This window comes from Chinchilla lanigera, unplaced genomic scaffold, assembly GCF_000276665.1.
Source record: "Chinchilla lanigera isolate Chin_1 unplaced genomic scaffold, ChiLan1.0 scaffold00020, whole genome shotgun sequence".
Lineage (NCBI taxonomy): Eukaryota > Metazoa > Chordata > Mammalia > Rodentia > Chinchillidae > Chinchilla > Chinchilla lanigera.
In genome coordinates, this window is record NW_004955421.1 from 22,535,710 (window position 1) to 22,562,126 (window position 26,417).

The window sequence follows — 26,417 nt, forward strand, 5'->3', positions numbered from 1 at the left end:
TCCCTATTGGACTCGGAGGCCGTCCGTCAGCGCCGGCGGAGGGTGCTTCCCTGGGTTGCGGCAGGGCGGAGCTCGCGGAGGAAGTGGGCTGCAGTCGGCTAGCTGTCGCTGCCGGAGGAGGGGCTTGCAGCCGGGAACGTTGGGCCGGGCTGCTAGCGGCGCGGGAGCGCGGGCGGCGACAGCTACAGGGCCCCGCGTTCCGAGCGCCATAGTGCGTGAGACCGTAGGCACGGCGGGACGTGCGGGCGGGCGCAGGCGGGGTGGGGAACTTGCAGCTCCGGGCCCCTCGCTGGGGTCCCGACCGCGGGGGTGCGGCCCGGGCTCGCGGTGGGTGTGGGGCTCGGCCGCGCTGGGGAGTGCACTGGGGGGCCGGGCGCCCGGGAACTCCGGCCGAGCTTGGCCCCCACGCTGCTCGCGGAGGCCCACGACCTGGCAGAGCATTTCGGCGTTTCTCGGGGGCTGGCAGAAGCGGCTGGGGAGACACGGCCCCTGGCCACCCAGGCTTTTCTCTTCTGATGTTTTGACCTTGGGCAAGTCATTTTGTGCTGCCCTGCTGTTCCCTTTTCACTGGCTGTCTCCCTCCACCTTAGCTGAATGTAAGAAGATTAAGGTGATGTGGGGAAGCATGGGGCTTTTGAGGGATTCTTTAGATCTGAGCAAGCTGCATGTGGTGATGGAGGAAATTAATTAGGTTAGGTGTTGGTTTGCTTACCCGACTTTATGAGGAGCTGAGATAGTCATTTAACCGCTTGGTTAACCTCTTTAGTTCCTTTGGCAGGTAAGAGGGGAGTCTGCTATGTGACAGGCCTAGAAACAGCTACCCTTTACATTTCGTATTGCACTCGGCAGTTCGCGAAGCACTTGACAGTGGAATTAGCTAACCCACAGACAGTCCTCTAAGGAAGGCAACGTTCTAGAATATTTAATGAAGAAAAACTCTGGGATAGAATCATGACAATCTCTGTTTTACTAAGAAGATCCTGCTTGGTTGAGTTACTTAGTGATGTAGTCACTGGAGAGAGACCAAGGTTCAGGTATCAAGTTTTAAACATTTATTGTCTGTTGTATCCTGCCACTCCAAAAAGAAGGAAGGTGTAAAAGGTCTTTGAAATGTACCATGTTTTAGAACATGCCAAACGGTGTTTTTAACTGTTGCTGTTGTAGACAGTGGATACCGGAAGCTGAAGCCCGGTCCACCGCCCTATTGGAGCTACTGATGACAGACTTATGCCTCCAGGCACCGCCCCCCCCCCTTTTTAAAACAAAATTGAGCCACATGGTTCATAATGGGATGGAATACATGAAATCCAGGATAGATGGTTATTTAATTGGTGTTCTAGATCCTGCTTCTCCTGTGTACTTTATGAACTCGATTTGGTTTATATCCTCTTAGATAACTAGGTAATGATAATAGAATGTGAGTGATAACGTATGCACATCTGTCTCACAGACCCTGTGGTTTTTCTAGAGCAAAACCCTGCTCTGGAGGGAGCAGGAGCCTTGCAGTAAGCTAATTGATGATGCTCTTTGTGGGGTGTCACCTTTTGTCCCGGTTGGGCTGCCCATTTCTTCTGTGCAGGGTTTTGGAGATTGTGGTCTGGCCTTTACTAGTTCACTTCACAAGTAGTTACCCTTGGCATTGCGGTTTGATAAAGCCCGGGTGACATAGTGAGTTCAAGGCGGCAGAGTACATGACAAGACCCCATCTCAACTCCCCCAAATGAATAAAGTGAAAGCACTTTCTTCTTTCTTCTTTTTATTTTTCTTCCCGTACCAGGAATCGAACTCACGACCTTGCACTTGCCAGGCAGGCGCTGTGCCGCTGAGCTAAATCCAGCCCCTGTTCTTTATTCTTTAATGGTTGATGACATCATCATTCTTAATATTGTACTAGAAACGTCAGTTATCTTTGCTGCTTTTTATCTTGTTAAAAAAGAAAACAAAAAGGCAACTCATTGATACTCATCTGTTTTCTTTGCTGAGTTTCTGCCACTCCCAAGTCTTCGCCAACTTTCACCTATGTTGGTATGGGACTTGCTCACTTATTTTCCTGACAGTCTCTATCTTTATCTATGTTTGTGTAATGACCCTGCTTAGAAACTGCGTAATACCCTGAATTGCCTACATGATGAAGGCTGATAGCACTATGTTAAAGGACCTTTGCTGTTTGTGGCTCCAAATTCGTTTCCGCCCTTGTTTCCCATCATTTCCTATCAGGGAACCTCTGTTCTGTTGAAACCTACCTTCTCTACTGTGCCAGCGTTTTGCTGTGCTTCTGTGGTTTTGCTTTGTTGGTCTTTTTGAAACAGGGTTTCACTGTGCAGTTCAGGCTGGCCTTGAGCTCACGTTGTAGCCCAGCCTGGCCTCGAACTTCCAGAGCCGAGTGCTAGGATTATAGGCACTACCACGCCTGGCTGTTTGCTTGTTTTTGAGACAGGATCTTGCTATGTAGTTCAGGCTGGCCTTGAAGTCACTATGGAGCCCAGGTAGGCCTTCAGCTCTCAGGTATTTGCCACAATGCCCAGCCCATTTCTGTGTTTTTATATATACTGTACTATTTCTTTTGCCTAACTAAATCATCTTTTAAAGCTCAACTCTTCATAAAACTTTTTCCAGCTTTAACTCTATTAGGTTTCCTTTACTACCGTGGCGCTTTGCGCATGTATTTATGTAGCATTTATATTGCTTTATGTTTAGTAATTTGTGTTTGTTTTGGTAGCTGCCTTATGGTCAGGCTTATTCATTTTTGTATCCTCAATGTCTGTAATAGCACTTATAACCAAAAATACCACACAGAAAGCCCTCATGGAGTTTATAATAAATCTGGGACATAGTAATTATATAAAAGTAGCTGCAGAGTGAACTAATAATAGAAGAAGCCTTTCAAATATATAAAGATATATTCTAGACAGCAAACAGTGATCTTTTCTTTGCTTTTCTTTCATTATTCCTTTCTTTTTTGAGGAACATACAGAGAGAACTGCCAAACCTATTCTTGCTTTTTCTAATAAATGAGTGTTTGTGAGGGAGTGGTAGCTATTTCATGGTGTTAGATGACTGTATTTGTTTGGCCTCTTTAGGTTTAGAGAGAAGCAGGGTATGGTCTCTGGAAGGGACCTGGTCTAAGAGTAAATGCCAAAGACTAGAGAGAGAACAGTGTTATGTGCTTTTTCTGCATTTTGTTTGGTGTTTGTTTTGTTTTGTTTTATTTTATTTTATTTTATGTTAAAGCTAAGGAGGACAAAATATTCAGTTTTTCTACTGTGAGTCTTGTGTTAGTTCCTTTTCTTGTTGCTGAGACAGAACACCTGATATCCAAAGTGAAAGGAGGAGAGGTTTATTATAGCTCATAGTTTGTAGAGGTTTTTCTCCGGTACCGGGAACCGAACTCACGACCTTGGGCTTGCCAGGCAGGCGCTTTTGCCACTGAGCTAAATCCCCAGCCCCTAATAGTTTGTAGAGGTTTCAGTTCATGGTCAGCTGCCTCCAGGGGTGGCATGGCAAAGGAGCATTGCAGAGAAGAAATGGTCCATGTCCAAGCAGGGTAGGCAGAAAGTAGCAAGCTGCATCTGTAGCAAGTGGCAAGTGACCATAATAGCTCTCTTTCTGTCCATGATGTTCTATTCACAGTACACGCCCTTTGGGTGGGTAGCCCTCACACCCAGGGAAGGCCTTCCCTTTATCACTCCCAGAAGTATGCCATACCTATCAGTGCACTAATTTAGTAGTCACACACCCTTGATCCTACTCTCATTTAATCCCAGCATCACACATTCTAGATCCAGCCACCTCTCCAAAACCCCACCTATGACTGTCTGAGGGTTTTTTTTGTTGTTGTTTTATCTGAGGCTTTGGTGGGACTTCTAAGCCATAACAAATATATAGAATATAGTGGTATTTTCCTTATAGTTAATGCTTTCTGAATACTTGGTTTTTTACTAAATTTCTTTGGTTCTGATGTTTCATAATGAAAAACCAAAATGATACTTGAATTAAACTTGAGATTTTTCGAAGCTGCTGTTAAGCTTCTAGGACACAGAAAGGAGAACGTTACAGGAGACAGAGCTCCAATCCTGGGGTATCAGAAGACCTAAGTTCTCATGCTGTCACTATCACTTATGGGCAGTATTGTGACTTCAGACAAGCCTTATATGAGGCTGAGGTTAGTTGTGGCACAATTGTAGGTTGCTGTGAAGATCAAATAGAGTATGGAAAAGAACTGCAGTAGCTGTAAAGCATCCAGGAGCTGCAAGGTAGTATAGGACGGTGATGAAGAATGCAAGGCATGCATGCCGCAGCAGGCTGTTTATAGCTCTCTAAAAGGTTTGCCTCAGAGGCAAGGAAGGTAGCCTCAACTTTAGAAGGGAGCCCCCATAGGTGTGCAGTTGTCCTTTTTGTCAGCAGTTACTTGTAGGGCAGCATGTGTTGAATCTTGGAGATGACTAGGTTCCTTACTCCTTCCTAGCAGGCCACAGAGGTTTTAGCCTAGGAGTGGAAGGTGTATTAATATGTCCTTACACTGGTAATTACTGTAAATATAATGGTATAAAAGGACAATACAATGCAGATATATTAAAAATAGCAATTCGTATAAGACACGTGTTAAATTCATACTTACAAAAAGAATTGTTACCAGTGTCTTGGAGATGTATGGGGTAGTTTTATTATTGCTAAGTGTTTCTTGGCTCCATGAGATATTTTTACAGTTCTAGAGTTGAGGGATAACACAGTTAACTGTGTTTGAGTTGGGCTCTCGGGTTTCACAGGCTACAAATGGGCCTGTCAAGTACCAGAATCATAATAATAGGCTATGTTGCAGTGCACCTGTCTTACCTCCAAAAGAGAGAGCAGAGGCCAGATGTCTCCTTGCTCATCTTCACAGAGCCAGAGAAAAGATGAGGAGGAGCCTGTGGAGAAATGAACCAGGTGAGATCAGGTGGTTCAGCAAATATCTAATTAGCAAAGTTAAGTGCAGTTTGGTGTTATGAACAGTTTCTTCATGTAAGTACTTTCTACTAGGAAATTAACTTGATTCTTTCTGTGTTAAAGGCAATATTTAACAATAATAGTTCCTCCAGGAATTCTAGGCAGTCACTGTCTTCACCTTGTTCCTTTAGATCTATAATGAGTTCTAGAGAATGGTGTGGGTCAGAGTGGGCTAGGATGGAATAGACTCATCAGAGGAGGAGATTTGACGATTGGTAAAGGACTAAACTCCAGGTCATGACCATCTTGAATTCAGCAAAGAGCAGGACCTAAGGGGTTAGTGATCCTCCAAAAAACTGAAGATTAGCAGAGCGATGAGGGTCCTATAAAAGGGGGACCTTGGAGAAAGGGACAGAGAAAAGTCACTCTAAGAAAGCTACCCCACAAAAAGAAGTATAGGAACGGAAGTATTCGAGCCTAGGCAAAATTCTGTTTGACAAAATGATTTTTGTGTATTCTTGGTTTTTTTCTTCTGTTCTAACCCCAGTGGGATGTGACATATTTCTGTTAGTCGCCATGGGAGAGGGTCTCAAAGAAGGACGTACATTCCCATTTTGGTGTGGAGAGAACTAATGGGAACGTCTCTGGGTGGCCTCATACAGTTTGGAAAGCCTCACAAGGAATTCTTAATGTCTCTCCTCCACAGGAACCTGGTGGAACCACAGCTTCCCTTTACGTGTGCCCGTTCGTCATGTAGCTCTCTAACATCACCCCTTGCAGACTCACTTTCTGACAGTGAATGCCCTTTACGAGCGGTGTAAAGTGCACTCGCATTGTGAGGACGGAGGAGCACCATTAAGTTTGAGTGGCTCAGGGAGGAAGGTTTTATGGAAGAGGTATCACTTTGAGCATCTTTATTTTGATAAAGTTGTATTTGAACTGCTTTTTTAAAAGGCATATTAATAAAAACAGAAGAGTGATTAGAATTTCAGTGTTCTAAAGGAAACAGTTTAGCAAGAACACTAATACTGTTAGCATAAAACCTACATGTCTTTTAGGAGGCATTCAGACTGGGGTGGTAGTCACATACTAACATGTTCCTTGCTAGATTTTGACATAGGGGTAGAGGTAGACGTCAACCCCAATGTGGGTGTCATGAGTACTTACGTAAGGTGTCATCTCATTCTGTGAATTTAATGTGCAAGGTTATTTTATTCCTCATTTTCGTAGGCCTTAGTGATCCCCCTGCTAGGGGAAGGGGTCTCTTGATACACCACTCAGCCTCCAAGGGGCTTTCCAGGAGGTATTATATGACTTGTTTAACGTGAGGATTTAGACTCAGGGTTCCTGGCACCCACTCATGCGTCATAAGACTTACTCTAAAGAGACCGAAGGTACAGTTTAGTTTTTCTGGCTACTGCTGAAGTCAGAAGAGTCATTTTTTTTACATGGAAATCTGTGGCAAATGCTGGCTCTATGTCCTAGGCAAGTCACAGTTCAGGTAACAGCACTCCCTGTGTGTCGTACAGTCATCGTGTGTTAGTAAGCTATCCTAGTCGAGCCCCCTCCCCCCGGTTGTTAACCATAGCTCTTTCCGTAATGGCTGTATGCCAGAAATAACCGGAGTCTGTCAGAACTCTGGAAGGAGAACACTGTGTTCCAACACCCCCATGAGCTCTTTTATTTCTGTGCCTTTGTTAGAGTTCTGCAAACATTTAATCTTTTCAAGCAGGCATTTTTGATTCAGATGTGTTTTATGAAGTAAATACATAAATAAAATTATACCCTTGTCAATATTACCTACTTTCCCCAAAACAGTTCTTTTAGGGACTGAACATTTTAGATGTTCTCGTCTGTCTGGTGTTTCTTTTTGAGACAGGGTCTCCTTATGTAGCTGAGGCTGGCCTTGAACTTGCTCTGTCCTTCTGCCACAGTCTCCTGAGTGCTGGGATTATAGCCATGCGCTGACACACCCAGCTCTGATGTTGTGCCTTGAAGGAGGTTTTCCCCATGCACCTGCCCTGACCAAGTCCAGTGATCTAAGTTTAGGATCCTGTCCTACTCACACTTAGCGCTTTAACCTTGCCTTCCTTATCCTCCTTCACCCAGTGTCTATGGAGCATGCACTGTCTTAAGTCTACTCAGACTGTTACAGAGACTGAGTAACTTATAAACAACAGAAATTTATTTCTCACAATTCTGGGAACTGGGAAATCCAGGATCAAAACACTCAGAGATTTGGTGTCTGGTGAAGGTTCGCTTCCTGGGTGATATGATAAGTGGTTGTCTTTTCTGTGTCCTCACATGGCCTGAGGGGCACTGAGCCCATTAATGAGGGGCAGACTGAAAAAGGGAAGATGGTTCCTTATGACGGAGTATGCTTACTATGTTTTTACTCTTAATCACATTTTAAGACTTGTCTATCTAGTTGATGACCAGTATCAACTCTTCAGGTTTTTTATTTTGAATTAGAACATTATCATTATAGGTACTTGGCTGGCAAAGCCTAGGATGAAACCATTCTTACATACTTTACAAAAAAATTTCAAGGTTCATCCTGTAAATATGAACATAGAAATGCTATACTAATTTATTGGCCTGAGTTTTGTGTATTTCCAAAAGTCAGATTTAGGAATATAGATTTGGGTAGGCATCAAAATCCTTAACTGAGTCTAATGTAATTGGTTTTGTGTTTCTCCATTGACTTTCAGAAGCCTTACTTGTTATCTGTCTTACACCATTCAGCTAAGGAGGCCTTTGGCTGGATTGCATAAATGTGAGTGATGTTGGTGCCACTTCTTAGTGATTTTTATCCATGAAAACTTTTCTTTTCCAGGCCTATTTGGCAGTAGATGTTCGCCTTCTGATTACATGAGCTAGCCTCTGTCTGTTGATATCTATTTCTATTGTTAAGGATGTCTAATTCCTTTTCTTTAATTCACCTCTTTATTTATTGATTGATTGTGGTGCTGGGGCTTGAACCCAGGGCCTTGTGCATGCTAGGCAAGCATTCCACCACTAAGCTACATCTCCAGCTCATGATATCTAATTACAGACATTGTGCTTGTGAGCTCTGAAGCAGTTGGGAATATTAAGAGAGGTCAGCAGAAATTGATAGCTTGGGTTGATGGAGTGAGTGGTTTTGCTGGTTGTAAGCCTAAGGTATTCTTGTAGTTGAACTGAGTGTATGTGGAGCACCTAGATCTGTCTGTGCCCTGCAAGGCCCCTTGTAGCCTTACCTTATCTCTTTTCCAGTCTTATCAGAGGGCCCCCATTCAGGCAAAATAGCACTTGGTGTTTATTTTAATATGAACAGTTGTGAACAGAAGAGGTAAGATTTCCTGTATTGTTTTAAATTTTATTTGTTTATTTGCAGTGCTGGGGATCTAACCCAGGGTCCCCCACATGCGAGATACATGCTGTGCCAATGAGTTACATTGCTAGCCCTTTTATTTCAGCACTGCTCTTGAGATACAATTCTAGGGACAGTTATTTGCTACTGTAATGTGTTGCTACAGGAAGATAGCAGATTTCCTCCCCGGAATGTCCTGAAAAGTGGATTTGATTTTCTTCTGCTGCCTTGCACTTACCCTCCTAAGTCCGTTCTCAATACTGAGATGTTCTTGGTGTTGAGAATCGTGTGCATAATGGTCTGGTCTTTTATTTTTTCTTTATATTTTGACATAGGGTCTCACCATGTAGTTCAGGTTGGCCATGAACTCACTGTGCAGCCCAGGCTGGCCTTGAGTTCATGGTGATCTTGCTGCCTTAGCCTCCTGAGTGCTGATATTTCAGAAGTGTGCCCTCATGCCCAACACTGGTCCTTCTCTTGAGGAATTTACAACCTATTTTATTATAACTATGTTTTGCTTCTGAGACTTAGAAGAGCTCGTTTTAAAAAGCTATCATCAACCCTTGTATGTTGTTTTATTAAAATCATAATTAAAGAAAAGTAACCTTAGCCATTTGATAAAAAATAAGCTATTAGAGTTTTATTGTTTAAACAAATCTTTAGCCAACTCTTAAATATTTGTGGTTATTGGAGAAACATACGTGGCCTAGGCAAAGGCAAGAAAAAGATGCCAAGTCTCAGTTATACCTTAGCTGTAACTTCTTTTTGAATGAGTCTTTCACAATTAAGGCTTCTAGAGACTATGAATAAAAAACAAGAAAAAGTCATTTTAGATTCTTAAAATGTCATTTTGGAATTCTTCTTTAACTTTTTTTATTGTTTTCTTGAGATAGGGTCTCCCTATGTAGTCCAGGCTGACCTTGAACTGACTGTGTAGCCCAGGCTAGCCTCAGACTCTGAATCCTCCTGCTTCAGTCTCCTCAGTGCTGGAATTACAGATGTGTGCCACCACGCTTAGCTCTTCTTGAATTCTAAGGAAGAACTGTGCAGAGGCTGTGTAATGACTAAGTTGGTGGGCATATAGGGGAAAGGAAAAGGGCTGGCTCAGGTGATCCACGCAATCAGTTATCAGTCACCATAGTCCTAAAAATTGGGTATAATTTGCCAACTAGCTTGTAGAATTGATAACAACTAATGAGTATCCTGTTTCTTCTGCCTGTTGGTACAAAACAGTGAGACGGTTTAAGCGGAAGCATCTTACAGCCATCGACTGCCAACAGTTGGCTCAGAGTCATTTGACTGTGACCCAGGCCTTCGGTCAAAGATGGACAAACAGGGATCTGAACCATGGTCTCTATCCTAGACCCAGAACAAAAAGAGGGAATAGGGGTACGTCTTCTAAAAAAGCATCTTACCTTTCAAAATCTGTACAGTGTGTGTGCCATTTTAATATCTTACAGTTTAAAAGTACTTAGAGATAATTAAGTGACTTTGTAGTACTAGTGCAATTGTTTGACTTTTTTTTTCATTATTTGTAAATTTTCCATGAAAATTTCATCATGTAATAATGCTTGGTAAAAGCCCCCAGGGAACTTGTTAGCTTGTGTAATTATAAAGTGATAAAAAAGACGTGGACCTATCTCACTGTTATTTCAACCTGGAAACTAGGAGAATTTCACTCTGTTGGGTCTTTGTTCAATCTGTCATTAGGTCCCCTGTGGTTTGTTTTCCTCGAAATTTTTCTTCATCTAGTACTTTCATGGCAGATTTTACGGGTCCTTTGTCACCACTGCTTACTGGACCATGCGGTAACACTGCTTCTCCATGACTGCAGATTGTATATTTTCCAGATTGTCTGGAATATAATATCGTTGAGCTAATATTCTTGGATGTGATAATTTTGTATCATGTTACAGCTGTTCTTAAGAGTGTACAGTAAAATGTTTCCATGTTGCCATAATGGACTCAAGCTTGTACATGCTATCATTTTATATTTAACATTTTTAATTTTAAAATTTTAACTATAGGGCCAGGGATATAGCTCAGTGGTACAGTGCCTGCCTGGTAAGCACAAGGTCCTGAGTTCTATTCCCGGTACCAAAAAACAAAACAAAAGAAACCCCCCAAAAAAAACCACAAAAATTTTAACTATAATTTTTAATTGATGTGTAATATTTATTTATGAGGTATAATTTGATACAGTGTATGAGGATCTAACATGTCCAGGTCCTCAAACGTTTGTTATTAATACATAAAAGTCCCACTCCTGGCAGTTCAGTTTCTTATTATTTCTCCCTGTACCGGATAAATTCCTATATTTATTAATACTTGTTAATTTAATCTAAACTGCCTTTAGTTCCCTTTGATACGTCTAATTTTAGAATATAATCTAAATATTATCTAGTTTTCTTTAAATAGTATAATGTATGTTTCTCACTTTTGGGAACCACTATAACCTATTATACAAGACAGTTTTAAACTTCATCATATATTGTCTGATACTTTGTTTTATAAATATAAGTTAATTTCTCACCTCTCTGGCGAGTTCTTTGGGCCTCTGTGAGTGTGGTACTGAATGTACAAGGTCTTAATTCTTGATGAGAATATGACAATTAGGAAATACTAGGATTTAATCAGACCTTATTGACTTTAAAAATCTGGGTTTCTATCGCATTGCCCCAGAGGCAATTTTTTTTCCCTAATGTAGAAAAAATAGTAATTTCAGGTCCTTAAATTAAAAGTTAAATCTAGTTTCAGTCCATTCTTTTATTTTCCACAGCAAGAATTTTGGCTGTCGCTATTTAGAAAGGAAATACGTAGATATAGATACATAGGTAGTTGTATATCAATAAGGTATTTTCTTCATTGCCATTTAAAAATAATTTTTAGGAGTTTGAAAATGCTGTGGTGATATGTGAAGTTGCCATTTTGATTCCCTTGCCTGCCTGAAAGGTCCAAGGTCAGGGTACCTCACTTTATATTTGTCTCAGAGTTACAGGTTCTTAGTAAATACTGAACAAATATGTAGAAAAGGTTGGGTACCACTCTAATAATATGAAAGGAATTCTCACTCCCTCTTTATTATAAAATAATTTTTCTTCATAACTTCACAGGAGGAAATAAAAATAAGAGGGCTTAGCTCTGTCATCTAAGCTAAGTAAAGTCCTTTAACCTCAAGCGTGTTGTTTTTTTCTACTTAGCCAAGTGTAGACACAGGAGCAAGCAAGGAAAGCTGCACTGTCTGGATGGATGTGTGAACGCATGGAGTCACTTCCTTTTGTCTGTCCATTTGAGTGTCCAGTATGCGGCATTTGACCTTGTACTTGTACGCATTGCATGGTGTAATGTAGCTCATCACACCATCGAGGGACAGTGTGTATCTTTCCAAATATGTGTCTGTTTTTTGAATTAGCTGTTTATATCACCGCCTGCTCCATAAACATATCCCTGTTTCTTTCCTCTGTAATATAGATAATTGAATATTAGGTTATCATATTTAGGTCAACAGCAGGTCAGAAGTCATTGGTCTTTCTTGCCCATTCTCTTTGGGTTCTCTACAGGTCAAGGATGTCACCGGTACAACCCTGAGTTCTTCCTAGCTGGTCAGAGGCGGTGCACCAATGACATGGCCAAGAGCAGTTCTGTTGGCCAGGACAGCTGTCAGGACTCGGAGAGTGACATGATCCTTCCTGCAGAGAGCAGTTGTGCTCCGCCTCAAGGTGATGGAGAGGCAAGATTGGGCTCGTCCGGGTCTTCTCTGCCTTCCAGGAAGCGATCTCGGTCCTTTGAGGAAGAGAGTAATAAGGCTACAGGGACCAGCCAGTGGGATGGCGTTACTAAGAAAACCCCATGGCATCGTCTGTCTTCATCATGCGCAAGGCCTAGGGAGGCCAGGCAAGAAGCAGAGGACTGTTTGTCACGGCGCTCTGCAGAGCCTGGAGAAACAGGTCAAGACATTGAGGACGTTGGTCTGGACCCCATTCCTGACTCATACTATGGGCTTCTTGGGACCCTGCCCTGCCAAGAAGTACTGAGCCACATTTGTAGCCTGCCTAGTGAAGTCCTGAGGCACATCTTTGCCTTCCTGCCTGTGGAAGACCTCTGTGGGAACCTGAGCTTGGTGTGCCACCTCTGGCGGGAGATAATCAGTGACCCACTGGTGAGTCAGCTGCTCAGCTGGGTGACATTGCCTCTACAGTCTTCGTGTACTTCTGATTAGAGTGCCCTTTCAAAAGTGGTACATTCCAGTTGGCTTCAGAAAGGTGTCCAGACTCCTTAGGGTCCTGTGAGGCCTCCGTGCTTGTCCTAGTCTGCTATCTCAGGCACTGTGCTGACCTGCTCCCAGCACATCTCTGTTCTATCTGCAATCCGTGGTTTGCTGTGTCCTGGTCCTGATGGTGTGTTCTGGTCCAGCTCGGCAGGTAGGGGCCCCGATCCCTCCATTCCACTTGGAGGTTCCCTCGTCTTTTTGACCTCTTACCTCTTCCTTTAACACTTAACTGACTTCTTTCCATTTCATCCTGTTGGAGCTAGTCACTTTTTCCACTTTGCACTGTTGCATACTCCATAGTGTTATGATTTTACACAGCTTTCCTTGAAATCACCAGCCCGTGGACAGAGGTGGTGAGCGAATCATGTCACTGCTGCAGCTCCCTGTTCTTTCCTGTGTTGCTTCAGTATACGTTTTCCCGTTCGAGGGTCAAGGTCTTAGGTAAACCTGAGGCCTGGGAGAATGTTTTACTTAGCTTACACATCCCTTAGACTAGCTATGCAGAAGTCAGACGTTAGGTCTCCCTTTTAGATGCGATCCCTGAGTGTGTCAGTGGTTCTGCTCAGTAAATTGAAACTGTCTGATGTGAACTGAGTAGTCAGTCATAGGGAGGGTAAGTGAAGGTTTTCTCCATGCTGCTTTAGAAGATTCTGGGATAATGTTCTGATTCATACTTACCTCTTGAAATGCAAACTACTGCTGTATTTTTATCATTGCTGAGAGTAATGTGATATATGTTCAGTAATCTGTCACAGCCCTCAGATTTTTCTTTATGGTGTCTGTGTCTGCTTTCATATCATGGTATCATGGTAATGGTTACTTCCTGGAAGAATTTTTCCCTCTTCAGTTTTCTGAAAAGAGTACGCAAAGTATTGCAGTTTTTGAATTTTGTTTTGATGTACTAGGGATTGAACCCAAGGCCTTTGCACTGAGCTATTTTGAGGCAGCTTCACTGTGTTGCTCAGGCTGGGTTTAAACTTGTGATCTTTCTGCCTCAGCCTCGCAGTGTGCTGGGATCCCATATGTGCACCACCTCACCTGCCTGCTGTTGATTGGCCCTTCCATGTTCAGAAGATTCCCCAATAAAGGCACCTGGTTCTAGGCTTTTCTTTGTTGGGAGGTTATTGATTATGTGTTTACTCTCTTTGCTCATTTTTGGTTTGTTCAGATTTCCTGTTTCTTCATGATTAATTCTTGGTAGTTTGTGTGTTTTAAGAATTTATCCTTTTCTTCTAATATAATCAGTTTGTTGTTGTGTGGTTGATCATAGTAGTCTCTTATCATCTTTTTATTTCTTTGGCATCTTGAATACCTGATTTTAAGTATTTGAATCTCTTTTTGCTGAGGGCTTGTTGACCCCCCAACAAGTCTTTGTTCTGTTAATTTTTTCTATTTTTCTGTGTGTTTGTTCTAATCTGTGCTTTCCTGTCTTCTGCTTTGGGCTTAGTTCTTTTTTTTCTAGTTCCTTGAGTCGTAAGGTAGGTTGTTCATGTCATGTCTTTTGTTTTTGTTTTTGGTTTTCATTTTTCTTCTGGTACCGGGAATCGAACTCACGACCTTGCTCTTGACAGGCAGGCGCTTTGCCGCTGAGCTAAATCCCCAGCCCCCTGTCATGTCTTTTTTAATGTAAATATTTATAGCTATATTTCCTCTGTAGCGCTGCTTTTACTGCATAGTATGAGTTTTGCTGTGCTGTGTTTTCCTTCTGCTCTCTCTCTCGTCTTCTCTTTTCTCTCCCTCTCCCTCCACACACACACACGTATACACATATGTACATATACAGTGCCCGCCAAAAACTGAATGCGCACTTCAGGGAAAGAAAGCTTGTATAAATGTTTTAATACTAAATTTATTGAGACATCATGAAATTAATACAAGTTACCTTTGGCCTCTGTAATTACAAGAGGTGCTCACAGTGGCGGCCATTAGCTTCCAAATGTTTATTAGTGTGGCAAGCTGCTGCTTGGATAACCTTGGTCATTGAGATTGCTGCGCATGCATTTTCAGTGTCGGCTGTAAGGGCCAGCAGTTGGTTTTCTATGGTATGTGACATCCTTTAGGGTCCCCCATACAAGGGTAACACCATGTGTTGAAAAAAACATCTTATTATTTTTCCTTTCCTGAAGTGTATACATTTTTTTTGGTGGACTCTGTGTGTATATGTGTGTGTGTGTCTGTGTGTGCACACTTTTCTTTAAAATGGTATTATGGATTGAACCCAGGGCTTTTGCACTGAACTACATCCCCAGCCTTTTTATTCTATTTTTTAATTTTATTGTTTATTTTATAAGATAGGACCTTACTGAGTTAGACTGAAACGTGTGATCCTCCTGCTTCAGTCTCCCCGAGTGCTAGGATTACAGGTGTGCACCACTGTACCCAGTTTCCAGATGTTTTCTAAATTTATGATCTCTTACTTGATCCATTGCTTGTTTTAAGAGTATGTTGTTTAAATTCTATGTATTTCTGTATTTTCCAGTTTTCCTGTTGCTTTGATTTCTACTTTGATTATAATGTTATTTGGAAAAAAAATGCCTTGTACATCTTAAGCTATTTTAAACTTGTTGCTGAGCATGGGGGCAAACATCTGGAATCTCACCACTTGGGAAACTGAGGCAGGGGGATCACTGTGAGTTCAAGGCCAGCCTGGGCTATATAGTGAATTTAAGGCCAGCCTGAACTACATAGCAAGATCCTAGCTCAAAAAAAAAAAACAAACAAACCCCAAAACAAACAAACAAGCAAGCAAACTTGTTAAGCTTGTTTTGTGGCCTAACGTATGGTCTGTCCTAGAAAATGTTCCTTGTGCACTTGAGAATAATGTTGGGTAGAGCATATGCCTCTGACTGTAGGTTCAGTTAGTTTATAGAGTTCCAGTCCGTTGTCACCTTACTTACCTTCTGTCAGGTTGTCTCATGCACTGAAGTTGAGTGTTGCTGTTTCTCCTTTCAATTCAGTCAGTGTTTGCTTTACATATTTAGGAGCTCTGACATTTGGTGCATAGAATTCTTGTATCTTCTTAGTGAACTGACCCTTTTCTCATTGCGTAACAGTCTACTTTTGGTCTCATGTTGTAGTGTTTTACTGAAAATTGGTTTGTCTGGTGTTAGCATAGCCATCGTGGCTGTCATACTGTATTTTCCTCATTGACCCTCTCTGCTAGAAGTGTCCTGCCGTTTTAGACAAGGGAACTGAAAAGTGCTAGCTTTTCTCAGAATCGCTAAAGCCAGTGTTAGAACCAACTTTGTGTAATGTTTGCACCTGATCTGTTCAGCTTTTTCACTGTGAGCTGTAGTTGCGTCTACATGGCAGAAGCTTACCTGTCTGTGGCTTCGTCTGCTTTCTGATGGCTATGACCTGTGTATTGCTTTGTTTTGTTTTTTTCGCCATATAGTTCATTCCTTGGAAGAAGCTGTATCATCGATACCTAATGAACGAAGAGCAGGCCGTGAGCAAAGTGGATGGCATCCTCTTGAATTATGGCATAGAGAAGGAGTCAGACCTGTGTGTGCTCAACCTCATACGGTGAGTTTCTTCTAAGGGAGACAGTTTTTGAAATCCTTTCTCGTACATCATTGCTTATCTTTCTTGTGGATTCTCGCTGAATGTTTCACAGATTCACAGCCACCACTAAATGCTCCCCGAGTGTGGACCCTGACAGGGTGCTATGGAGTCTGCGGGATCACCCCCTCCTTCCCGAGGCAGAGGCGTGTGTGCGTCAACACCTGCCTGACCTCTATGTGGCTGCTGGGGTATGTGAAGAGGCTGTGGGGAACTGTGTGTGGGCAGACAGCATCTTTCTTTCATGGGAAGAAAGTGCCCTAGCGATTTAAGTTCAGTTAAAGATTACTTTTCTAAAATCGTTACTTAATTTCTGAAAGCTTTGGAGCATTAATCTTCCCATTGGCCCCTTGGAGAAATATAATTACAGGTTCTTGGATTTGGGAGGAATTTTAATAAACATTTCTTCTGGTTTTCTATAATATTGAGGATTCTTCTCCGAAATATTCCTGAAAAGTGGCCACCTAGCCCCTGAAAACTTTCAATAATGCTTAGCTTTCTTTATAAAAAACCTGACAGCTTTCACTGTTTGAAAGACACGGAGTAGCTGAAGGTCTTACCACAGATACACAGTGAGGAAAGGAGAAGCAGGGAGCAGCCCTCCGTGCTGTGACTCAGCAGTTGCTCTTCATCCAGATCCGGGTTTTTATATTTTATCTTGGAAGCCACAAGTGGCCCCTTGCTTATATTCTGCTACCCACAGAGGCCTGGAAATCCCATTGTCTGCATTTCTTTCTCTCTGGAGTGAAGTGATTGCTTGCAGGTGGGAGTTGTGGAGAAGTGCATCTTTTTATCATAGGACAGTTGTAGCGAGCAGGGCATGCGACTTTTCTTTCTTGAAATGCACTCTTTAACAAGGACACACGTACTAATGGCAGGATGAGAAAGATATGTGTCCGCTCGTCTTTTTGTGTTGCTGAACAGTTACTTAGGCATTACTCAGTGGAGCATTACTGGCTTTTTTTTAAGAGAAAAAAATAACAAAATAACAAGAAGACAAAAACAATAAAAACAATAACAGGATTTCAAAATAAGATGATAGGAATTAACAGTGGTTGTTATATTACATATTGTTATCTTCAGTGAAGATGCTCAGACCGCCAGATGTAAGAATGTGAGATTGATCAAACAATTAAAGAGAATAAAAAGTAATAAAAAGAAAACATTAGAAACGATATAGAGCTTCAGTAAACAAGATGGTAGGAATTCAGCAATGGTTCTTATATTGCATATTGTTGTCTTCAAACTAGTTGCTCAGATTACCACATATAAGCATGCACACTTGGTCAAGAAAAAAGGATTTAAGCATTAACTGTTCCTTTCAATAAACGAATAGACATCAGCGGCATGGAGCATTACCGTCTTTACAAAATTGTTTTAAGTAAATTAATATTCATTTAACTTAATATTTAATAATAATGATTACATAATAGAAATAAAGATAAATTAGCGTCATAATGCTAAGGAATTGATCGTCTTGATGTGCCCAACCAAGATTGCAGTCTTTTTTCTGTCTCCATCTTTTGTCCCTTCCCGGTAGCTGTAGCCACTCGTTAGCCAGTTGTTTTGTTTTCACCCTGCTGCCTCCCTATGGACTTCAGAGCTCACACTGACCTGGAGAGGAGGGGTGCGACACGAGTGGGAACTCTGTGAGGGTTTTTGTGGTGCAAGGGTCTATGTTAGGTACTTTATAAGAGTTCTTTAATTAAAGAAAACCAAGACCTTTCATCCACAAGTGACGAGAAGAGGGAACCCAGGGCAAAAAGGAACGTTCTGTTTCCCAGTCAAAGTTGGGCTCAGTTCAGACGACCTGTTGATGGCGCCCGAGCCCCAGACCCACCTTTCCTTACCAGTGTTCTGGTGCAGTGCTTCCTGATTGTGGCCTGCATCAGGGCCTCTCCTCCCATCCTGTGCATCTCACTTTGCAGGGCGTTAATGTCTGGGCTTTGGTGGCAGCCATGGTGCTCCTCTCCAGCAGTGTGAATGACATCCAGCAGCTACTTTTCTGCCTCAGAAGACCCAGCTCCACAGTGACCATGCCGGATATCACCGAGACCTTATACTGCATAGCTGTGCTCCTCTACGCCATGAGGGAGAAGGGGATCAACATCAGCAATAGGTACTGTCCTGGACGATGGGAGGAGACGCTGTGGGAGAATGAGGAGGTCCTAGCTTGGTACTGGTCCTTGCCCTGCCACTCACTGACATTCACCTTGGGACATCAGGAAAATGGGGCCAGCCATGAGACTGTGCGCAGCCTCAGCTTCTTCTGTAGAGTGAAGAGACTGGGAGAATCTCATGTGTACCCGGAGGTCAACAGCACGGGGTGAACACAAAGTGCCGTAAGACTGTGAGATCTCACTGAGGCTGGGTGTGGTGGCTCATGCCTGTAATCCCAGCTCTTGGGAGGCTGAAGCAAGAGGGTCTTGAATTTGGGTATGACCCTATCTCCAAAAATGAGAGAAAACCTAAGGCAGTTTTTACATTCATGGGTAGCGAAGCCTTAGGTGATGCCCCCTCACTAAGATAAACCATCCTATTTGTATGTGATTATATTTTCCCAGGAAAACATTAGGATCTGTTTTCTCCACTTTTAACTTTGGAGGTGGGCTATAAATAACGTGTAACCGTCTCATCCACTTTATCATCTGAGGGTGTAAAAGGCTGTAGTGTGTGAGTGCTGTTTCAGAGTGACCTTGGTGGTTTCCTCCACCAGAGTGATGGTATAGGCCCAGGTCAGTATTCTGAGGGATCTGTGTGTTCAGCAAATACCACACTCCTGCTGCATGTCAAATAGCTATACAGGCACTGGCAACTCTCCTGTGAAGAAGGTAGACACGTTTGTTATTCTAGTGGCAGAAGACAGAATGCCTAAGCAAGTGTGTGAAATAGAACATCTTAGTGTAAGTGTTGGAGAGAAAATAGAACAGTGTGACATGAGAGGGAGGTGGAGAACATTGCCTCAGATTGCAAGAGAAAATGCTTCTCTGAGGAAGCAACATCTGAATGTCAAAGTGGAGCCACCATTTTGAGGTTTGAGGGAAGAGCATTTTGAGAGAAGAAATAAATTACTCAAGGGCTCAAAGAAGGAATGCGTTCAGTATGTATGAGGAAGAGAAAAGGCCCAGCGTGGCAAGACTGGTGACTAAGGAAGAGACCGGTGTAAGATTCTGAGAGACAGATGGAGACCGTGTGAGGGGACGTCTTGGAGGCCATGATTAAAAGTTGGAATAAAGTCCATAGTAAGGTTGGCTACTTTGAGAGGCCCACCCTCTGATCTGGAGTGGCGGGGCCAGGTAGCATGACAGCTCAGCCAGTGCTTGAGAGGCAGCGGAAGCCTAAGAGGAAGACTCTTCTTCAGGGAAGGACAGTGGCCGCAGAAATTAGTGAGCCCCAGACGCAATGTGGCTGGGAGCACCAGATGAACAGGAGTCCAGTCCTGGGTGAGGTGTAAGGAGGGAACATTATTCTCCAGAAATGTCTGAGTGTTCGCCACATTTCTGAGTTAGGTTTTAGTCAAGTGTGGTTTATGTTGTATCCCATTTCTTTTCTTTTCTTTCCATTTTTTCATAAAGTGGTAGGAGGTATTTTTTTTTTTAGAAGCAGCCAGGCATGGTGGTGCACACCTGTAATCCCAGCACTCGGGAAGCGGAGGCAGTAGGATCATTATAGGTTCGAGACCAGCCTGGGCTACAAAGTGAGCTCGAGGCCAGCCTGAACTGCATAGCAAGACACTGTCTCAAAAAGACAAAAAAATAAATAAAATAGAAGTGGTAAGAAGCTTGAGTACATCTGAGGAGAAATGTACAGATTGTGACTTATATTTGAAAGTCTCTAAATCTGCTTGTTTTTTCCCTATTAGGATTCACTATAACATTTTCTATTGCCTGTATCTTCAAGAGAATTCCTGTACTCAGGCCACCAAAGTTAAAGAAGAGCCATCTGTCTGGCCCGGGTGCGTACGTGTTCTAAGTGGGGATGTGTGTGTTGTCTTCCATTCTTGACTCATTTTCATATGTAAGGAGGGACGTGTTTTGTTTGGCAACTTTATTGAAGCCTAATTCACATTATGTAAATTTCACCAATTTTATATAATTTGGTGGTTTTGGGTAGACTCACTGAGTCTTGAAACTAGCATCAAAGTCAAGGTTTCAAGCGTTTTTATCCCCCAGGGTGCCAAATTTTGTGTGTCCAGTTTGCCTGTTTGGTTTTTGGACAGTATTCCCTGAGCTTTTAAATTCTTTTCTATTCTTCTGATTTCTCTTCTGTAATGCTTATAGCAAGAAAACAACCATCCAGCTTACACATGAACAGCAGCTGATTCTGAACCATAAGATGGAACCTCTCCAGGTGGTGAAAATCATGGCATTTGCAGGTAAGGGAGCTCATTTAGGTTCCTGGACTAGAGGGTCAGGTTCACGATGTGGTTGTTTCCCTTACCACTGCATTCCCCTTCCTGCTACCTGCCAGAGCACCTTTACCGTGATCTTTTATTGAGCTAATTCCATCATATAGTCTCAAAAGTATTTTATATAATTTGGTGGTTTTGGGTAGACTCACTGAGTCTTGAAACTAGCATCAAAGTCAAGGTTTCTCTTGATACTCTAGGAAGCGTTCACATGAGAGTTCCTATTTAGACAGGTCGTTCATAGGCGTTAATTGGTAGGCTTTAGCACAGGGATTGATTGAGCACATCACTTAGTGTTCAATATGCTCAGACCCTGATGGCTTTGGGAAGGGCAGGTCATGTTAATCTGCTCGGAGGTTTCAGCACGTCCTGATTTTGGAGGATATTTGGGGGAACCTTCTTTCATTTGACTCCAGCTACTTTCCTGAATATGTTGTGACGGTTCTTCCTCAGTCAGCTGCGCTGACCTGCTCGGTCTCCTGAAGTACTCGTGGTCCTTTGTCTGATCGGAAGCTCATGCTGTTTTCTCTACCTGGACTCCCCTCCTGCTACTCTACTTTTCTGCCTAAAAATGCTGCCAACAGTTTAATTTATGAAATGCCTGCAGTGTGCCTGGTGTGGGTGCTTGTGCCAGCAACATTCTGTCAGGGTGGTTAGTTACTGATAAAGACGCTGAAGCTCAGAGAGACTTGCTGCAGATTAAATAAGCAATAAGTGGTAGAGACAGGATCCGAAGCTGCTCCACACCTCTCCAGAGACGCGCCTTCCTGTCTTTGCTCTCCTTCCCTTCCCGTCTTTCTTCTTCCTCCGGCTCTCGGGCCCGCTTTTTCTCCCTCCCCACTCTTCCTTTTTGTCTTCCTTTCTTTGGTGTGCTGTCTTGACTCTCATCATTTCTGCTTCTTCCTAAGGAAGACTTCAGTCATTTGGTCCTAAATATATGATTGCTGAACTCCTACTGTAACTAATCATCTGTTAATTATTTAGTACCTAGTGAAACTATTTTCAGTAATCATGTTAATTATTTTACTACATAGTGAACATGCCCAACATGTGCATTTTAAAAATACTTCCAAATTACTTCATCGATCTTCAAAATAGCCTTGTCAGGTAGGGAAAGATTCACTCTTTTTCTTCTTTACAGGTGAGTGTTTTTGGTTTCAGATTATTCCCTTTTCACTATACTGTGTTATCATACTTTCCTTTTGTGTTTCACCTTGTGTTGTTTTTTTAATTTCCAATTAGATTATTATATATGTTTTAAAAAATATCTCACAGTGTTTAGTATGCAGCTGAACAGATCAGGAGGTGTTGTGCACTTGTCAAGTGAATGTCAGATTGAATAACTGAAAAGTGAATAGTGGAGAGGCATTCCAGGCAGAGGTCCAGAGGGGCTCAGAATTCTGGGCTCCATGTGCATGCTCGTGCTTTAGAAGCATGAAAGACTTATCACGTCCGTGGTAGCCACGGCCTACTGAACTGCTGCTGCTGGAGACCTTGATGGTTATCTTTGTGCTCACAAACTCTACAATTAAGTGTTCCTCACATACAAAGACCGATTAAAAATTATGGTGTATGTTTAAATAAAACAGCTGATTACAGTAAAAGACATATTGCCATTAATGCCCCTTGGAATACCCTCCCTTCCTTTAGAGGTATTTATCCCATCATTCTCGCCAGTTTGTGAAGCAGTGCTGGAAGTCCTCTTTCGTGAGTGTCCTTACAAAATATGACCAGAAATACAGTGAATGCTGCTGCCGAGCACTACCCAACAGAAAGACAAGTTCGTCAAAATATTACAGTATCTCCTTATCTACTTTATTCACTAGATCTGGCGCTGTGTGACTTTGGCTTTTCAAAATGACCATCAGAGGTAAATGTTTTCAGTTGATTTAGGACATCAAGGCAGCCATAACAATGCAACTAAAGATGCTCATGAAAAAGGACTTCCAGCCCTGCTTCAGAAGGTGGCAAGGATGGTGGGATAAATGTATTGGAAGTGAGGTGGAATATTTTGAGGGGTTTTAATGGCTATGTATCTTTTTCCATAATTTTATCCCTCTATTTTGAGATAGGGTTTTACTGTGTGATTCAGGCTGGCCTTGAATACAGCAACCTGCCTGCCTCAGCCTCTCAAGTGCTGGGATTACAGCATGTGCCACCATCCTGGTGCCATAATAAAGTATTTCTAAATTTAAATCACATTTTTTAATCGCAAGTGCATTGCTTAGGAGCAGACTAAAACTCAGGGAAATGACTTGCCTTTTGTTATTCAGCTGGAATCTGCCACAACCAAAGCCCTAGTCCACCTTAATCTGATATAAAATCTGCTGTTCTTTTTATGGCACTGCTTTTACCAATATTGAAACCAGTCTTGATCTCAAGCCAGATGTGGGATAAACCTAAACAAGACCTGATTGGGAAATTCTTTGGAATGCTTTGCTGATCAGAGGGTCAATCCTCTCCTCTTGGCTTCTGCAGGCACCGGGAAGACCTCTACCCTGGTCAAGTATGCTGAGAAGTGGTCTGAGAGCAGGTTTCTGTATGTGACATTCAACAAGAGCATCGCAAAGCAGGCTGAGCTCGTCTTCCCCAGCAATGTCATCTGCAAAACCTTCCATTCCATGGCCTATGGACACGTTGGGCGGAAGTGAGCATTACTAGGGCTAATGTCATTGTCATTTCTGATATTGTTTTTCATATAGTAATTGTTGTAATCACATATGAACTTACTCGACAACACTAAGAAAATGTAAGGCTGTTATCTCTATTTATAGGCAGGGAAAAGATAGTTTTAGTGATTTGTACTTTGACCTTGTAAAAATATATTGTTTACAGATAGCTATTATGCTGAGAGGGGCATTCTTGTATTTGTAGAATTGAAGAACAGAAAGTTAAAATGATTTGTTTAAGGTTTAGGATATTACAAAGCCTGATAAGTTTTAAGCTGTCCTGGGAGAGAGTGGGTGGAGCTGCGTATATGCAAGTGTTCTGGACATAAGGCTCCAAGGAACTTTGAGTGTTCCCTTCGGGGCCACTTGAAGCCTGGACCACTCCTTGGAATGATAGTATCTGCTGAGAGCTGATTCCGTTTCTGGATTGTAATACATGAGTTACTGAGAACCTATCGTAAGCCACTTTCAGCGCAGACATGGACCTTGCAGAAGGCCTGGGAATGATGTCTGGAGTGACTTTGTAATGTCATTGCAGAGAAGTGGGGAGGCACTAAATCCGGTAGTGCCAGTAAAGCCAGATACTATTCACTTGGGATATGCATTGCAGGTACCAGCTAAAGAAGAAGTTGAATCTCTTCAAGTTAACACCTTTCATGGTCAATTCTGTCCTTGCTGAAGGGAAAGGTGGATTCATAAGGGCCAAGCTAGTGTGTAAGACTTTAGAAAACTTCTTTGCCTCGGCTGACGAAGAGCTGACTATTGATCACGTGCCTATTTGGTGTAAGAACAGCCAGGGACAAAGAGTCATGGTTGAACAGAGTGAGAAACTGGTGAGTATCAAATACTTACATTTTGGGGATCTGGTCTTACACTTCTGTCTTCTATTTCTTCAGAATTGTTCATAGGAAATTGAAGGCGAACAGGTGAAATCATAGACCTGTCACGGCACCTACGAGTTCTGCGGTGGTTTCTCTTGGGAGAATGCAGACATTTCAATCCTCGTCACAGTCCTCCCATTTAATAGACAGGAATATTGAGTGACTGCCCACAGTTTAGGAACTTGTCACTGGGTCTTCTGGACCCAGAATCTGATCTTACCTGATAATTTGGAGTCTTATTCTAATTTTTTTACTTTGCTATTGGAAGAGTGTCTTTTCTTGGTTAGTCATTTGCTATTCTTTTTGAATTGTCAGTCATAAATCTAGGAGAATAATCGAGCCTTTTCTGGCTCATCAGCTGTTGTGCTCTTCGATCATTGCTCCAGCATGCCTGGTGTGGCCTCAGTTTCTCACTGTCTTGGCCCTCAAAACCCTGCACGTGTTAGAAGGTTGCTGTGAAGACAGCGCCCCTTTTTGTGATGCTCCCTTCATTCCTGCTGCTGCATGTAGAAGCTGAAGTGGCTCCCGGCTGCTGTCTTCTCTAGGGTCTTAAACTCGGGGTTCCCCTACCATTTGCTTTTTAGAATGGTGTCCTTGAAGCGAGCCGACTGTGGGACAACATGCGGAAGCTGGGGGAGTGCAAAGAAGAGGCTTACCAAATGACTCACGACGGTAGGCAAGTTTTAGACGTGGTTTCTGTTCCGTGGGACTGCTTTCCTTATGAGTTACGGCTCTCGCTGCTCCCCTCTTCCAGGCTACCTGAAACTCTGGCAGCTAAGCAAGCCTTCACTTGCCTCTTTTGACGCCATCTTTGTGGATGAGGCACAGGACTGTACTCCAGGTGATAAACTATTCAGGACACCCGTAGTCTCAATACGTAGAAACAGCGTCATGATTGTGTAAGAAGACACGAGTGGGATAAGTTGATTATTCTTATTTGTGCCAAAGAAGAGGAATAAATGATACTTAGCCATTCAGAAATCCTTTTTATTTCACTTGTCTCTTCCTCTCATCCAAAGCAGATTTATCTTTCTTCATATTTTACTCAAGTTGTTACAGTGTTGACTGAGTAGCTCATCAAAGGGTAGAAACCTAGACTCGTGCTAAGTGGGAAAACATGTCTGCCTAGAGTGTTTGTGTTGCATATTTTTCAAGTGGTTAGTGGAGACCAGGTGTGTTATGAGCATGACTTGCTAGGTCGTGTAGTCATATTTGAGTCTTATAATATTAGAGAAAACACCATTTACCTGCTTTTATATTTGCCTATGTGTTTTCTTACACTGAGTGATTCATCTAGGATTAGAAATAATCTGTGTTCCCAGGGCCAAACTGTTTCTTTGTATGTTATAATCTTTTTAATTGAGTACCTACCCTGCAGGAAAAGACAGCATTGTTGTCCAGCGTGTGCTGCCTTACTTTTGTGAAAACCATTTTGTGAAACCATTTTCATCCTTCTCTTTTTTAAACATGATTTTTTTTCTGCATGATTAGACCTTCAGGTTTCTCATTTTTCCTCCTCTTGGTTGCAGCTATCATGAATATAGTTCTGTCTCAGCCGTGTGGGAAGATCTTCGTAGGGGACCCACACCAACAGATCTATACCTTCCGCGGTGCAGTCAACGCTCTGTTCACAGTTCCCCACACTCACGTCTTCTATCTCACACAGGTAAGAGCTCTGTCTGCTTCTGGGTCCCCGAAGTGTATAAGCAAGCGTGATATTTCCCTCCTCACTTCGTATGCACCAGGCACTGGGTGAGGCGTTTTGCTAGGTTCACAGCATATAGCACATCCTCACTTTGCAGCGGTGGTTCTTGAGGCGTGGTTCCTAGGAGGTCTGTTTCCGTTGTGCCTCGTTGCCTTTGCTGGTCACGTCACGTTTGCACTGATAGCGCGTAGAGCTGCTAGTGCCGACGCATGAATCAGGCCTGGGCACGAAACCAGACCAGCAGTCACAGACCTTCAACGCATTCAGAGCTAAAAACAAGCAGCTCACTTAACAGTGTCCTTGGTGAGTACGCAGAAGTGATTAGCTCGTTACCTGCTGATGCTTGAGTCTTTCTAATCCTCGGCACATTGAAACGGGCCGTGCTGACAGAGCGCTTCTGCCGTGGACTGAAGCCCTGTGGCTGCCCGCGAGCGGCAGTTACAGTGGAGTGGGGCGCTGAGCTGGCTACTTCATTCTTGTAGTGCCGTTTCCATTTGGAAAAACACATTATAGATGCCCTTTGGTTACTCTGAGCTGGGTAGTTGGTATTTCCTCAATATAATTGAAATGAGCACTGATATCAAGGAAAACAGCTAACAGTGTTTATAGCCAAATATTTTTTTTTCAAATATAAGATGCTTGCTG

The 26,417-nt window shown here is 42.7% G+C and overlaps 1 protein-coding gene across 4 annotated transcripts in view; it reads left to right on the plus strand.

Annotated features, from left to right (window-relative positions):
* The first annotated feature begins 67 nt into the window (after positions 1–67).
* Positions 68–26,417, plus strand: part of Fbxo18 (F-box protein, helicase, 18) — a 44,189-nt gene continuing 17,839 nt past the window's right edge. Inside the window, exons 1-14 of one of the 4 annotated variants that reach the window (XM_005383858.2) lie at positions 5,721–5,822; positions 7,638–7,702; positions 9,512–9,667; positions 11,839–12,437; positions 15,943–16,073; positions 16,165–16,300; positions 18,038–18,228; positions 19,972–20,064; positions 20,390–20,484; positions 22,996–23,164; positions 23,797–24,019; positions 24,652–24,739; positions 24,822–24,908; positions 25,597–25,733. In XM_005383858.2, the coding sequence (XP_005383915.1) occupies positions 11,904–12,437; positions 15,943–16,073; positions 16,165–16,300; positions 18,038–18,228; positions 19,972–20,064; positions 20,390–20,484; positions 22,996–23,164; positions 23,797–24,019; positions 24,652–24,739; positions 24,822–24,908; positions 25,597–25,733 (1,884 nt within the window). In that variant the 5' untranslated portion in view covers positions 5,721–5,822; positions 7,638–7,702; positions 9,512–9,667; positions 11,839–11,903. Of the gene's footprint in view, positions 212–400; positions 597–5,720; positions 5,823–7,637; positions 7,703–9,511; positions 9,668–11,838; positions 12,438–15,942; positions 16,074–16,164; positions 16,301–18,037; positions 18,229–19,971; positions 20,065–20,389; positions 20,485–22,995; positions 23,165–23,796; positions 24,020–24,651; positions 24,740–24,821; positions 24,909–25,596; positions 25,734–26,417 lie in introns of those variants that run through there. The other 3 variants (XM_005383853.2, XM_005383857.2, XM_005383855.2) reach the window with 3 other exon arrangements.